The sequence below is a fragment of the Haemaphysalis longicornis genome, unplaced genomic scaffold (genome assembly GCF_048455015.1).
Source record: "Haemaphysalis longicornis isolate Haplotype H1 unplaced genomic scaffold, Haemaphysalis longicornis Haplotype H1 scaffold_1, whole genome shotgun sequence".
Classification (NCBI taxonomy): Eukaryota; Metazoa; Arthropoda; class Arachnida; order Ixodida; family Ixodidae; genus Haemaphysalis; species Haemaphysalis longicornis.
Window position 1 is genome coordinate 396,063,320 of NW_027526203.1, and position 14,215 is coordinate 396,077,534.

Here is a 14,215-nt window from a genome sequence, read left to right on the forward strand (position 1 = left end):
TACCATCACAAATAGTCCTATAGTTTCAGCAGAAGTGCTTAACAGTGTGAAAGGCACAGATGCTCACTATCCCTGTGACAGCTGCTGTCACACAAGTGCTTGCCTCAAAGTGAAAGGCAGGCTGTGCAAAATTTGTGGACTTCTGGAGACTCAGAGCGACTTCATCTGACTGCCATTTCTGATGGAAAAAAAAAAAAAAAGAAAGAGACCAAGACCGGTGAAAAATGTTTATTGACATAATAAAACAAGTATACGCACCACAAGTCAATGCCACTTGACAGCATAATGCCCAGGAACATTTTCTATGGCCACTGATAACAAATGTAGCCCTCAGCAGAGCCTGCCACCTCACTGCCATTTGGCTCGTACAGATAACTTTTGATCAATGCTAGGGTTTAAAAACATACAGTACAACGCACACACAAAAAAGCAACTATTCGCAGTGGTCGTAGCGGCCAATGATGTATCCACTTGGTAAATGTCTGTACAGTAACAACTTTTTGTTCAGCATTTTGTATGAACTACACCAAAGAAAGTGTGGTCCCAGGCTCACAGGAGCCCGCATGCATTTGTGCAAATTTAGGGCTAACCTGCATTTAGGAAAGATGTAAACAGTGAAAGATCACAATAAGCCAAGCTGTGCCATCTGCAGACGTGCCAGGCTACCCAACGCGGTGCTCATCACTGCAACTGTCACAATATTCAAAAAGTGAAGTTCTCGACACAGAATACACTGCACACTAGTGCCACGGCTCTTTGAATGCTAGTACACCAAATTACACGGTACATAAGACATTTAAACGGCAATTAAGCTCAAAAGGTAGCCATGTTTAATTCCCCAGGTGTCTTCAGAAGTGTAGCAATTGGGCAAACCATGCCGTTGTTTTTACGTAGCTGACAGCCACACTCTACTAGGCAAAGTTTAACAAGGTTTCACATAACAAACGAGCCGAGGCGTTTTCAATGCCTTGACTGCAGATTCAAAATAGTGCCACTACAGCCAAGGACATGAGTATGCTACACTCCTTTCGAGCACCGATAACAACCAGGCTTAGAAAATAGCACCTGCGGGTTCGATTCCCGGCCGCGGCGGCCGCTTTTCTGATGGAGGCGAAAAGCAAAAACGCTTGTGTGTACGAGATTTCGGCGCACGTTAAAGATCCCCAGGTGGTCAAAATTAATCCAGAGCCCTCCACTACGGCGCGCCTCATCGCCTGCGTTGCGTCGGCGCGTTAAACCCTACAATCATCATCATCAGAAAATAGCACCTTGTTTTAGGCAGGACAACGCAAAGCTGTTGGTGCTTCAGCATGCTCACCGATATAGTTAACTGTCTTTTGGTATACAGAAAATGTGCCGCCAAACTGATCCACTAAAACTGTCTGTCAGTTGGCCTGACACTGAGTACAACCAAAGCGACCCGTCTTGTAGCAAGGGCCCTTAGGACACATTAAGCCTGTCGGAGAGTTAAATTTTCACATAGACTGCCAGTAAAATTGGCAAGGTTTCACATTTACCTCTCCAGCAATGCTGACTCTGCTGTAGGAAGCAAACTCAGTGCAACTAAACCATCCTCAGTGCCCCAGGAAACCGGGGGAAAAAAACCATAACGAACTCAAAGACTCGGAGGTAGTATTTGCAAGAAGTGACTGAGCAAATTGCCGCTATTTCTACCCCACTGTAGCTGGAATGCACTAGCTGTAACAAAAAATCTTACGTACGGTCTGTAAACATTCATTAGGCATGTGGTCAAAAAGGTGTCAATAACTCTTCTGAAGTAACTTTAAACTTAAACCACCATAAACACGCCTTATTATTTTTGCGCGAAAATTACTATTACTAACCTAACAACTGAATGAGGGCAAGGCAATGGTGCCTTATACTCGGGTCAGCACAATTTTGCCAAAGAAGTTTTTGGGTTTGATTTCTGTGTAAGCATAGGTCCTTTTTAATGCATTATATATTTTTCAACTGGAGAGCAACACTGTAGCATGCAAAAAGCTCCGTTAAAGGGGTCCTGAAGCAAATTTTGAACAGTGGAAATAAATTCGTGCAATCATGAGGTTGCAGGCTCAAGGACGTCGAAGCTGAATATTGTTTTGTTCTCAATTACGCCGCCATTCTGGTGCATATTTAAATCCCCACCATATTTTTAAGCAACCACACGCCCCCGCCTAATTTATGTATCATGAAGCAGAGATCCCTGATGTTCTTTTTGCATCAGGGATCTCTGTCCGCACTAAAAAAGTGTCTGCATTGATGCAGGCACTTTTTGTTAAACGGACACTAAAGGCTCAAAAACATTTTGTTTTGACTGAAACATCGCACCTTTCACAGCTTACTTGGCTTTTGCTCGATAACTACCAATGACTTGTTTGCTTAGAAATAATCATTAAAGATACCGTTTATCTCCTCTGATTTCCTTCCATTTTTTCGCAACGGTAAGAGCAAGTTACAAAACGTGCTGAGCACTCTCTCCAAGGTGCAAAGTGAGCTAAGACCCTATTCTCAAATTTTCTTGGGCCCCACCGTACCAAGATGGTGGCAAATTTACCCTATTTATTGGCTTTCGGCCTTCACGACATTCCTGAAAGCCAACTAGAACAAGCCTTCGGGAAGATGGCAACGTCCAGGTAATGTGCTGGACAGGACTGCAATTAAGCTCTGCCTCTAATGTGGGGTGTTGCCACCAGGCAGAATATTTAGAAAACACCTGCTCAGTTGGTTGTCAATAAAGTTGGCAGTTGCATTCAGCAGCGTAGCTGACCGCCCTAATAATCTCTTGAATTTTCCCGCTGGCTGCTGTACATACAAGCGCTGCTAGCAAGCAGGTACAGTACGCTCTCGTATTCACCGGCATACACCATTTGATTACACTGCACCCCCAGGCAAAATATTTCAAAACCAAAACTGAAACAAAGTTTACCACCTGTGGTGGCAAGGCAGGTTTGCGTCATTTTAAGAACATTCATTAAGAAGAAGTTGCCAGATATTTTTATTTGACATTTAGATGCCCTATCTTGCAAGCAAGCTCCACCGATCCTGTTCTGCCATTCATGATTAGTGACGTCGCAAAAAAATGGATAGGACAGCAATACTTGTTCCCACTTATTTAGCATTTCCTGTGTTAATAAACAACTGCTGCTGCTGTGGCGAATGGTAGATTTGTATTCACGACACTAATCTAGCTATATAAGTCAGCTTGTTTTTACACTCAAGTGTTTCCTTAATTAGTACTACCTGTACCCCACTAGCGAGCTGTCATGCTCACCTCCATTTGTCCTTTCTTTAAGGGTGTCATAGATATTGTGTCACAAGCCCATGAATGCACCTTGCTGAAAGGAAGTGTGTAAGCTGCTGGTGTGAGCAGCTCATTTTATGGTCGCAACAGTTAACGTCCAAACATTTCACTGAGCAATACGCATACCGAAATGTTTGGTGCAACTGAATTTCTCTCACTTTGTAATTGTTCTTCTCTCGAGAGCAAAAATACGACTTGCAAAAAACATGAACTGCTCGCTCCCGGGTGCTTCCTTGGTTTTTACTCTGCATGCCCGTAACACATTGCTGTAACTCGAAGCCTTGCTCCACTGATGGATGCACCGATTGATACAGCCACTTACACATCAGACTACCGAAATTCAACCCAGGTGCTCAGCACACCACATGCTGATTTCCCTTCACATTAAACAGTTCTGCCACAACTGCTCGAATGGAAAGCTGCGATGACGACGACTCGTGAGTGGCGGCCTCAGTAACTGTAGAACCTTATTGCGCGTAAAGAAGATGGTACCACCATGCCACGGAGCTTTGGTGAAACATTTGGGACATGAGGATGGTGCACGACGACGTGTGCAAAATCAGGCCTGTCGTCAGTTATTTGAATTTTACCCACAGTGAGTTCAAACTGCAAGCCAGCTTTAGGATTTTAAATTTCCGGTTGCTTCTTGTCAGCATCAGCTAGAAGCGCACATTAGTCCTTTGTCATCAGAATTCAAGTGCAGAAAAGCAGCTGTGCATTGTATCCCTTTCTGTTTTCCTTATTATATAACGCATTCCAACGAAGGCAATATCTCAAATGGGATGGTCGTAAGTTGTGTTCATGGTTCCTTAAAGCAAGACGGTGTATCGCTAGCAATACCGAAGCACAAAGAACAAAAACCTCATTTTTTATTATAGTAAACTGTAGGAAGTAATATAATATTCGACCACTATTACAATTACATTTGAATTTTTTTTTTCAATGAACTGATAACAAGGCTTTTGATCGGTATGAAAGGATGATACAAAATTTTACCAGATTGCCCTTCCTACCAGCAGGTTGTGCAATATATACCAATGATCCAGGAAGGCTATAGGCTAGAAAAGTGTTTTCAATGCATCCAGCAATGGTTTTTCAGAGTGTCTACATAACAAAAACTAACACATGGCACAGCATAAGCTAACAGAAAGCCTCCAAAACCAAGCTAAGCAATGCAACAACAAAAAAAACTTCTCCCTTCTATGTAATGCCCTACCACATCATACATATGTGATGCAAGCTAGGTAGTCCTGTTTTGGCTACATGCATGCATACAAAATACAAAAATAAGCTTATGCAGAAGGCAGCATTCCCCGTGTTGAGAATGCCTGGCAAAAGAAAAAACACTATGACAGGGAAAAAAAACATTACACAGTGAAAATTTTAACTGCGTAACACAGCTTTTCAACACAAACCCAACAACTAAGCCCATACAGCACAGGTGGGACATTACCCAATTTGATGAGCACCTTCAGTCTTTTCAGCACCTGAAACTTCTCTAGCAGCAACAGTGATTGCTAGATACAGATCCTGCATTCTAAACAAACCATAAAAATCAAACAAGCTCACTTTGTGACAACTTGCACAGGACAGCTGTTGACCTAAAGACATCACATATGTTCCAAGTGCAGTTTTAAGTGGCTATTATTATGCAAATTGCAATTTCAAGCTTGGAAGAAAGGAAAAAAGTGTAAAACTGTATACCCTTTGCCACTGCTTTCAGCGTGACTGCCCAGTTATGCAGCTAGTCACAAAGGCAAGCTGGTGCTCAGTTTTGACGTTATGCATTCACCACATGTCACGCAACACAAATCTCTCCATGACACATCACTCATCTTTTAACTGTCCACAGGGTTAAGGTTAGTGACTAGACACCATCTCCGTAAACCAGTCAGTTGCCTTTGTGGATCGTGCTACAAGGTAGACAATTGCAGCAGCCAAACCAACAAAAATGACCACGCATGTACATACGCTGACCTTTGTCTGTAGACATCACCTCTTTACAGTAGTAACAAGATGGTTGTGCAAGTAGAAGCCAGTTAACAAACACTGTAATGTCCAAGCTTTTACATCTGATTTAGTGTAGTGACAACATGTTCACAAAAAAAAACTACAGCCAACTCCTCTCTCTTCAAGGCCAGCTGCAATGAAATTCAACCACATTAAAACACTACATCATAGCAGCATGACTGAAAATAGTGTCAAGTACAAAATGTGATATCCCAAATATGTGCGAGTGCTGCAGTGACCGTGAGAATTGACATCTTGAAAAACCAAGCTGAAAAAAGTGCAGTCATCGCTAGGACCCAAAAGCAAACTAAGCACAGTTGTTCGGGGTTAACAGACTAAAACTACGTTCGGCAACTCTAACTGCAGCATTAAAGGTTTCACTGTAAGTGGCTCACATGCATCTGAGACAGTGCACAAAGCCTATATTTCCTCTCCACAAATCAGACAGAAGCATGCCGTGATGGCAATGTGTCACCACAAATTTGTAGAACATAATCTGACGCAACTAGCAGAAAAGCTCCTGAATGGAAAGAAATACCCGCTGCTGTGTGCTGAAAATTGAATAAACTTCACAAATACTTCAGCTTTAGTTTTCCAAACAACCCTTCTTCAGCTTTGCAGGTACCAAAACCGAAATATTGGGGCTATTTCAGCTCCTCGTCAAACAAATTCACAAGTTTCTGTTCAGACTTGTTAAGCTCTGCGTGCAAAACCTGTGGATGGTCATTTCAGTTCGTATACACCCACCAACAACTTTCATCCAGCATAATTTCGCTGCAGCTGGCCTCAAGAGCCTGCCAGAAAGTTGGCAGGCTTATGTAGCTTATCAGCTTTTTTCCAGAAAATAAAGAAGTTATAATGTGAGTCATTGAATACCACAATATCCCTTCTCATAGGCAAATGCAAAAAAATTTACGCTGGCATTTGCAAACATGCCAAACTTGCCTGCACATGAGCAGCTCATATTTATGGATGGTTAATACTACGCATAACTTTTAACATTCATCTGGCTGGCATTTCATGTGAGCTCGCATAAAACCAAATCTGCTGTTAGTGCTTGCACTAAGCCCTTGTAGTGTGTGTAAATGGCACATATCACCGTTTTAACACCTTTTTGAAGATCATACAAAAGACCATGCATTGTCCCCTGTGATAGCAAGTTCACTGCAACAAAACAAAAGTAATAAAACAATAACAAAGAGAAAAACTAGCAATAAAAATACCCTCTGCACTACACTCACTGGGCAAGAACAAAAACAGAAAGCGCATGCCACTGCTGGAAATATATTTTTTTGAGCAAGAACAGTGCAGCTAAAAACATTTTTTTGAAATACCTTTTACCTGATAGTCCCTGAAATTCTTACGACGCTTTTGAGGCTAACTTCCTTTACTCACAGAAAGGAAATGGAATTCAGTGCCCAAGATATAAATGCAAGCTGCCATTTTATCTTGCAGATAACATATAGCAAAATAAATAAATTTGGAGCATTACCTGTAATTGCTTTCACGCATAAGTCAAGGCACTCATATACAACAGAGAAGGAACCATAGAGTAGTTTCATTAGATTTCAGCCAGTAATTTGGCCAAAATGGAAAACACGTGCAAACAGCCTCCTTTCAAAAATTGGCCACACCTCAAACCTACGTATTCAGCCTGACAACAAGCAAAAACATGCAGGAGCTACTGACCGCAGGGGGTTGGCTAATCTCTTTGTAGAACCCTGCTATTCACTATGGTGCACGCAAAAATAATAACAACAACAATAATAACAATAAACACACACAAAAGTAATAAAAAATGTAACAAAGGTCTTCCAAGATATACAATTAACTTTTATGAATGTGCAAAGGCGGATGAACTACACACGGCCGTACAAAAAGCTCTATCGAATGCAGTTTCCAGCTTCGAGCAAAGCCAATGCTCTTGGGCTATCCACCTAAGCTATAAAGTCACGGTCCCCAAGTAAACTGACCAATTCCCTTCATGTTGTTCGGCTATCACAGCAACTGCCTGGGAAGAGAAAACGCCTCTTGCAACGTGGCATAAAAGGCACGTCAGCCTTTCTTACATGCACACCCTTCGTCAATAATACGCATTGACGAGTTCAACAAGCCGTATTGTTACACAAGCTGTATTCCTTTGTGTACTTCAGGTTTTGAAAATGAAATGTGATGGGCTCACCAACCGCTTATTGTTGTGCACATTTCCCCTTCAAGTTCACCCTCTGTGTGATTGCTGCACGTGTAGCACGCCTAAGCAGCTCATGCCACAGCTATACGCTTTGCTGGCGCCAAGGTGTGCACACCACGGGATGGTAACCGTCTGTGATGCTTAAAATGCCACGTCTTCCATGACAAATATTGAGGCCAACTACAAAGCAACCATTTTTCTAACAGATGCGCATCCAAAACAATAGACCTACAAATGAAAACGAGGCATGGCCTTTAGTTTTGTTTGCAAACCTTGACTCATTGGGCGAACTGATGCAGCATTTCCCGTGCTTCTCGTTCCTTCTCCTCTGCCAGGGTCTGGTTAGTCTTCTCTGAAGCATCTGCACCGCGGCAAATTTTGCTGACAATCTCGTTGAAGCTGTCTGGCTTATCAGCAAAGATGTGATGCCCGGCACCATCAATGATCTGCAAGTGAACGTGCAATACAAAGGAAAACAAAGAACCGCATGTCACAACTCTGAATTGGTAAAATCACTTTTCTTCATAACAAATGGGAAATTAGGAATGCCAGTGGAAGCACACCAATCTACCTGCGCCAATGGGCAATGCACTCTTCGCAGACCTCAATATTATCAGTTAGTGAAGAAGGTTGCTAAATTAATAATAAGGAAAAGAAAAACAGGATGTCAACAAACCCCTCTGGCACCTCCAAGGTTTGTTTTCACGGCCAAGCCTGGCGTGAATGCACTCGTGACATAGACGGAAATTGTACGCGGTATCTGGAATTGTTTATAACTAATAAAACAGCTGGTTTGATTGTTCGCAAAACCAGCTGCTAGGCTGAACAGTTTCTCGCTCAGCACAACTTCAGCCAAGCAACTTGGCAGGAGTTGACGTTGAAAGAGGTAAATGTGTTTCTGGCAATAATTATTTTTCAGGGGATAGTTCAAAAACCAGAAATTTATATGTATTGTTTGAAAAGAGCGGTTCTCTGAACGCCAATCTCCACAGTCCGCACACCTGGTGTGCGAACTGCGGAGTAGCACTCTGCACTATTCCGTGCTTTGAAATTTACCCTACCAAGTCCTCTATCTAGAAATCTGATCCCTGCCACAACATGTGCCTTGCTTGTCATCGTGATTGTTTTTTTTTTTTGTTTTTTTTTTTCGAAGAGACATTTTCTGCAACGAAGGATCCAGAGTCTCAGGAACTCGTTATGGTGCAGTGAAGTGAACCTAATGTTTTCATATTTAAAAAAAAATATTTTGCGTAAAGCTTCATGTCCGGCTAGTTGGTGTAACATGCTTTTGAAGGTAAGTTGCGCTTGTTGTGATCACAGAGATGGACACACAAAAAAACATACACTTTCACGAGAAGACGAACTTACCTTCAAAAGTATCATAGAAATAAAGTGCCTTTTACTATTATTTTCGATTGTTTCAAGATATGTAGAACTGGTTAGGCAAGTAAAAAAAATCGGTATTTCTGAAATAATTTTTCGCAAAAATACTCGGTAGGCAAAGGGTTAAAAAAACTTTTTTTAAACATTCTTTCTGACAAATTGGGGGTGGGTGTTTTCCTTTAAAAATATAGCATACCCGCAAAAAGAAAAACAGGATCTCATTTATTGGTACCCGCTGAAAAAGGAAAAGCAAATTTTAAAGAAATAAAACCTAGAAATCTGAACCCAACTGTAATTCCTGACCTTTTTGTTTCAATGTTGCATTCCTGTCATTAATACCTTGGCACAGTTTGTTTTTTACAAGCAGAGATTTGATCTAGGCACACACTGTTTCCCAGGTCTACGCTCCAATTCACCAGTATAGACACATGTACACGGGGTATTAAAAGAAATACGAACAACGGAGTGCACAGCCTCTGACACATGCTGCGCCATCTGGCTGCAAAGTCAGTAAACTGCGCGCATGCCCAATTTTTCCTCAGCGCTTGAGAGTGTGACCTCCTACTCTTATGGGAAATGCTTGATCGAGAAGCTACGCCGATCATTAATTTTGAGTCGCCTTTTCACGTTGCGTCGCCACTGACAAGGATGGTAGTTGAAAGGAATCGTGCGCCCTGCAATCAGCTTGCTGGGCGCTTGGCTGATGAATATAGCAGATAACAGGCGCACTGGCAAGGGGCTGGCTTGCTGACGCATGAGCATTCATATGTAAGAAAATGGGAATAGGGACCACTCGGCATTTATTCCTTTGGTAACTCAGAATAGAAAGAACGACTATAGAACTACAGCCGGTATCAGCCATGACACTGGCTTGAACAAGCGAAAAGCTTTTCAAACATCCAATCCCCCCCCGATTCCACACCATATCCCAAGATTAAAGGATGCCGGAGAAGCGCTAGTCACAACACGAATTCCATCAAGAGTTCGTACTCTTGTTCAAAATTCTGGGTCACCTTAGCTTCGCTGGTCATCTACTCTACCTCCACAGAGTGAAATGGCTCGTTTTCTTTTTATTTGTCTACTGAGAGTCCAATGGACCCTCCAGGCACCCCAGTAACTATTACTATGAAATCTAGAGGTCGTGTAACACCAACTTCCCTACTTGGCCAATGTAACCCGGCACCACAAAGAGCACAGTCTGTGTGCTCCTCTGGTTAGGTACTACCGCAAAGAAATGTTTCAAATATTCCAAAATCAATTCAAGGAAACCCGATGGTAAGGCCAGACAACTCGTCAAACCTCTGTTTAGTGGAGGCAGTGCATCAGTAAATGCTCGAGGCATGTGTTCCTGTAGCCTTTCCTTCTGGTAAATGAAAAGCTTTCTGATAGCTTATAGCTTCTTTTCGATTCCCGACCGCGGCAGTTGCTTTTCTGATGGAGGCGAAAAGCAAAAACGCCCATGTGTACGAGATTTCGGCACACGTTAAAGATCCCCAGGTGGTCAAAATTAATCCGGAGCCCTCCACTATGGCGCGCCTCATCGCCTGCATTGCGTCGGCGTGTTAAGCCCCACAATCAATCAATCATCAAAGCTTATACAGTTGAACCTCGTTATAAGAGACAATGATGTAAGAGACAAATGGGCAGCCAACCCACATGGTTGGCTGCCCTATCTCTCCCATTAAATCGACCTCTTTTATAACAGACATCGGATGTAGAAGATTGGTTATAAGGGACAAGTCATCCTTGAAGTTTAATCAATAATCTCGCTTGTAACAGACATTTTAACTTCAGACGCAGTGCCACCAGTCACTAATTGCAGTTGCTTCCATCCTGGAAGCACAGGTGGACGACAGACACCTGCAGTCACTATTTATTATAACTTCAGCAAACACAAAGTGGTTCAGTCAGCTATGAAATGACAATGAGAAGCCCTGCCAATGGAAATGCGACTTACAGAAGTGGTTGAAGCTTACTGCCGTCCATTGAATGGAGCGCGATCGCACATGCGGGCTCTCCCTTTCGCGTAGCTCCCAATCAAGAAGCACTGCAGATGTTCAGTCCTGCAAGCGTAATGAATAGCCTGAGCACACAGCGGAAGAAGCTGTGCGCTCTGGCTATTGATCAGGCTTGTAAACCCAACATCTACGATTCATCTTCCACAAACAAGGAAAGGAAAAAAAGCTTGTAGAATTGGTTGTAAAAAACAGTGTAAATACAGTCATGAAGCAAACAAAGTTTCATAAATGCTTGGGCCAAACATTAATTAGAATGAATCTTTTTCAACATGCTGTAGCGTTCTTTTGAGCTTATTTTAGTCATACGGTGCCCACATTGAACTATGGGTTGATCAGTTGGTAAAAACATGGCACCCTGCTTATAAGAGACATCTTATATAAGAGACAGAAACTGCTCCCCGGGACGTGTCTCTTATAAAGGGGTTCAACTGTAGCTTCTGATACCGCTCTCCGTAACAAAGTTTTCCTTCCTTCTTCCCTTCCTTCCTCGGACAAACGCTTCAATTTTAAATGCATGATCGTCAGCAAGCCAGTCCATGCAAGCGCGTGTGCCATGTACTGTGGGATATGAGGGGTTCCTCGGTGACCTTGCCAGCACTCTGGGGTAGGCCACCGCGCTACCTCCCGGCGTGTCAACCATGCGGGCTCCCATGGCTACGGCAGCCCAGCGAGGTTCGCCGATACGAGAACACAGTAGACAGTAGTGCTGAAGCACAGCCGTTTATTTGGGGAATCCCAAAGCATGCGAGCACAAGGCTCGACGGCGTTCACGGATCACACCGTCCAGGTCGTGATCGCGAACGGGAGGCAGGCACTCACGGCGCACGACAAAGTTCCCACCTGAGATACCGTATTTACTCGCGTAATCCTCGCACTCGCGTAATCCTCGCACCCCTAATGTGAGCCACCAAAACTTGGATTTTTTGGTTCCTCGAATAATCCTCGCACCCCCAACTTTGCAGCGGCGAAAGTTGCCTGCTCGCGAAACCCGCATGGTGCACGCTCTCTCTAACGCGCGCCCTCCCCCGCCGCCTCTCGGTTCGGCGGAGAGCGCTGTGTATCCAAGGCCATCCAGGCGCCCTAACAACCTGCATGGCTACTCCCTAACAGGCGCCCTAACACGCTACTCACACTGTCCTTGAGCCGGTTTCGCGCATGTTTCGCGTGCGCGCAACTAGACGGTGTTCGCGCAGCCCGCTGTCGTGTCGTCATGTCGCCGTCGTGATCCCGCCGTTGAGCGGCAGCAGTCAGTGAGTCACTCGCGTCAGTGGTGGATAGCTCGCTGCCGTTTTGAGAACTTTTTGATCTAATTGTTTTGTGCTTGGTGCCGCTTCGCCATGGGGAGGAACGCCAGCTACACTGCTGCTTTCAAATTGAAAGCGAAAGAGTACGCGATCGAACACGGCAACCATGCCGCAGGCAGGCACTTCGGCGTCACCGACTTCAGCGTGCGTTACTGGAGTAGGGCACGCACATACGACGACGAGATAGGGCGCGCGCCAGAAAGCAAAGGCGGCAATTTCATGATCGCTGATCGACGGGAAACTGTTTACGTTGTAAATAATAAAATAAAAAGAAATAGCTGCTGTTGGCAACACTGAGCTTACATATACAAAAAACGACCGCTACATTTAGCGGGATTGGCATAAGAAAAATTGGCAACACTGTGCACCGGATTTTTTTTTTCCCCCGCATAATTCTTGCACCCCTAACCTTGCATTGACTTTTCCGAAAAAAAAGTGCGAGGATTATGCGAGTAAATACGGTACATGTATCCGCCGGTATCGCCGCGCTGTTCGCTGAACTAGCCCCGACTGGGTCTCCGCCGAGACTCTCCAGACTCCCCCGCGCACACATTCGCGCCGCCCACGCGCCTATGCCTATGCCCGCACGGACCGGTGGTGCCATCCCTCGGGAGCGCCGACGAACCAGCGGAGCGCCGGACCGGTTTCAGCGCACAAGCGTCTCTCCCAAAGCGCGCGTCGGCTCGGGATCACGGGCCATGGTTCTCCGCGATTCCCACAGTACTAAAATCATTAGCCGAGCGCAGCAAGCTGATTGCAGCATCCACAATTCCCTTCAACTCCCATCTTCGTCAGTGGAGATGGTGCTTCAACATGAATGGCTGGTGTTGCTTCTGGATCGATTTGATTGGTTGTAGGGTTTAACGCACCGACGCAACGCAGGCAATGAGGCGTGCCGTAATGGAGGGCTCCGTATTATTTTGACCACCTGGGGATCTTTAAAAAAAAGAAAAAAAAGAGAAAGAATAGGAAAAACGCATTGGAGCGTTTTACAAAGTATCTAACGTAGTGTAGTATATTCTCTGTCACCAAGCACAGCCACCTCGATTGTCGCTTCCGTATGTTAAAAACATCCCGGCGTGGTAATAGGAATACGGCATGGTAACGTATGCCTCGTTTGGCGTTCGTGTATACTTTTTGAACACGAAAATTGTACAAATAAGTGCTATCAACAGCAACAACAACAAGTATCATTCTTCCTGTGGCGAGCCTCTACAGGCAACACGGCGAAAAGAGCATGGCAGACGCGGCTGATCCGCCCGGAAGTCCAGGTCTGACACTTTCCGGCCGGTTTTCGCCTCCGCTCTTCGGTCTTCCGGCATCGCGCGCCGAGAGGGGGGCGGGGCATCGGGCCAATTTTGTTTGCGCATTGCGCCGCTTCTATTGCAAGTATTGCGAAAATATTTCGTACACGGGAACTATTCAATGTGTACTTGCTGCTGGTCAAGTTTTCTTTTAATTCTAAAACCTCTTCACCTTCCCTTTAAATAAGCCTCGGATACATGGACTCGACAAGAAAGGGTCGAGTCGACTGGTGGGTTCAGCTACCTCGACCCCTCCCGCGTTTATATGAACCCCGTCCAAAGAATGGGGGTGAGGGGAGCGGAGGGGTTCCCGGGAGTAAAAGGAGCTACTGTATTTTCCCGATTCTAACACACACCCTCTTTTGCTAAAAGGTAGCCTTAATATTTGTGTGCGCGTTACAATCGGGCTCAAAACCGAAGTAGGCTTTAAAGCGACCAGAGCATTGCCATGCGGAACGGGCACGAAGTCCCCTCAAAATCCAACTCAATCCAATAACAACAATCCGTCAACACCACGTGAGTGAACTTCAGCGCACTAATTCCTCAAATGCATGCTGCATACCTTGGTCAGCAGTTGCACATTTTTTTGTGCTGCTGCAATTAGCCCGTCAGGACTAGAATTATGAAGATCAAGGCACTTGAAATAGCAAGCAGCTTCAATGCTCCCCACTATAACCTTTTTTCCAGCTGCAGCTGGATAAGCA

The 14,215-nt window shown here is 44.5% G+C and overlaps 1 protein-coding gene across 3 annotated transcripts in view; it reads right to left on the reverse strand.

The window, feature by feature from the left end:
* Window positions 1–212: 212 nt before the first annotated feature.
* Window positions 213–14,215, reverse strand: part of LOC144155331 (1-acylglycerol-3-phosphate O-acyltransferase ABHD5-like) — a 42,042-nt gene continuing 28,039 nt past the window's right edge. For 2 of the 3 annotated variants that reach the window (XR_013319556.1, XR_013319555.1), the window contains exons 8-9: window positions 1,269–7,948; window positions 213–1,065 (exon numbers count right to left, since the gene is read on the reverse strand). Coding sequence is in view for 1 of the 3 variants with exons in the window: in XM_077686688.1 (XP_077542814.1) it covers window positions 7,781–7,948 (168 nt within the window). In the remaining 2 variants the exon portion in view is untranslated. Of the gene's footprint in view, window positions 7,949–14,215 lie in introns of all 3 variants that reach the window. The other variant, XM_077686688.1, reaches the window with a different exon arrangement.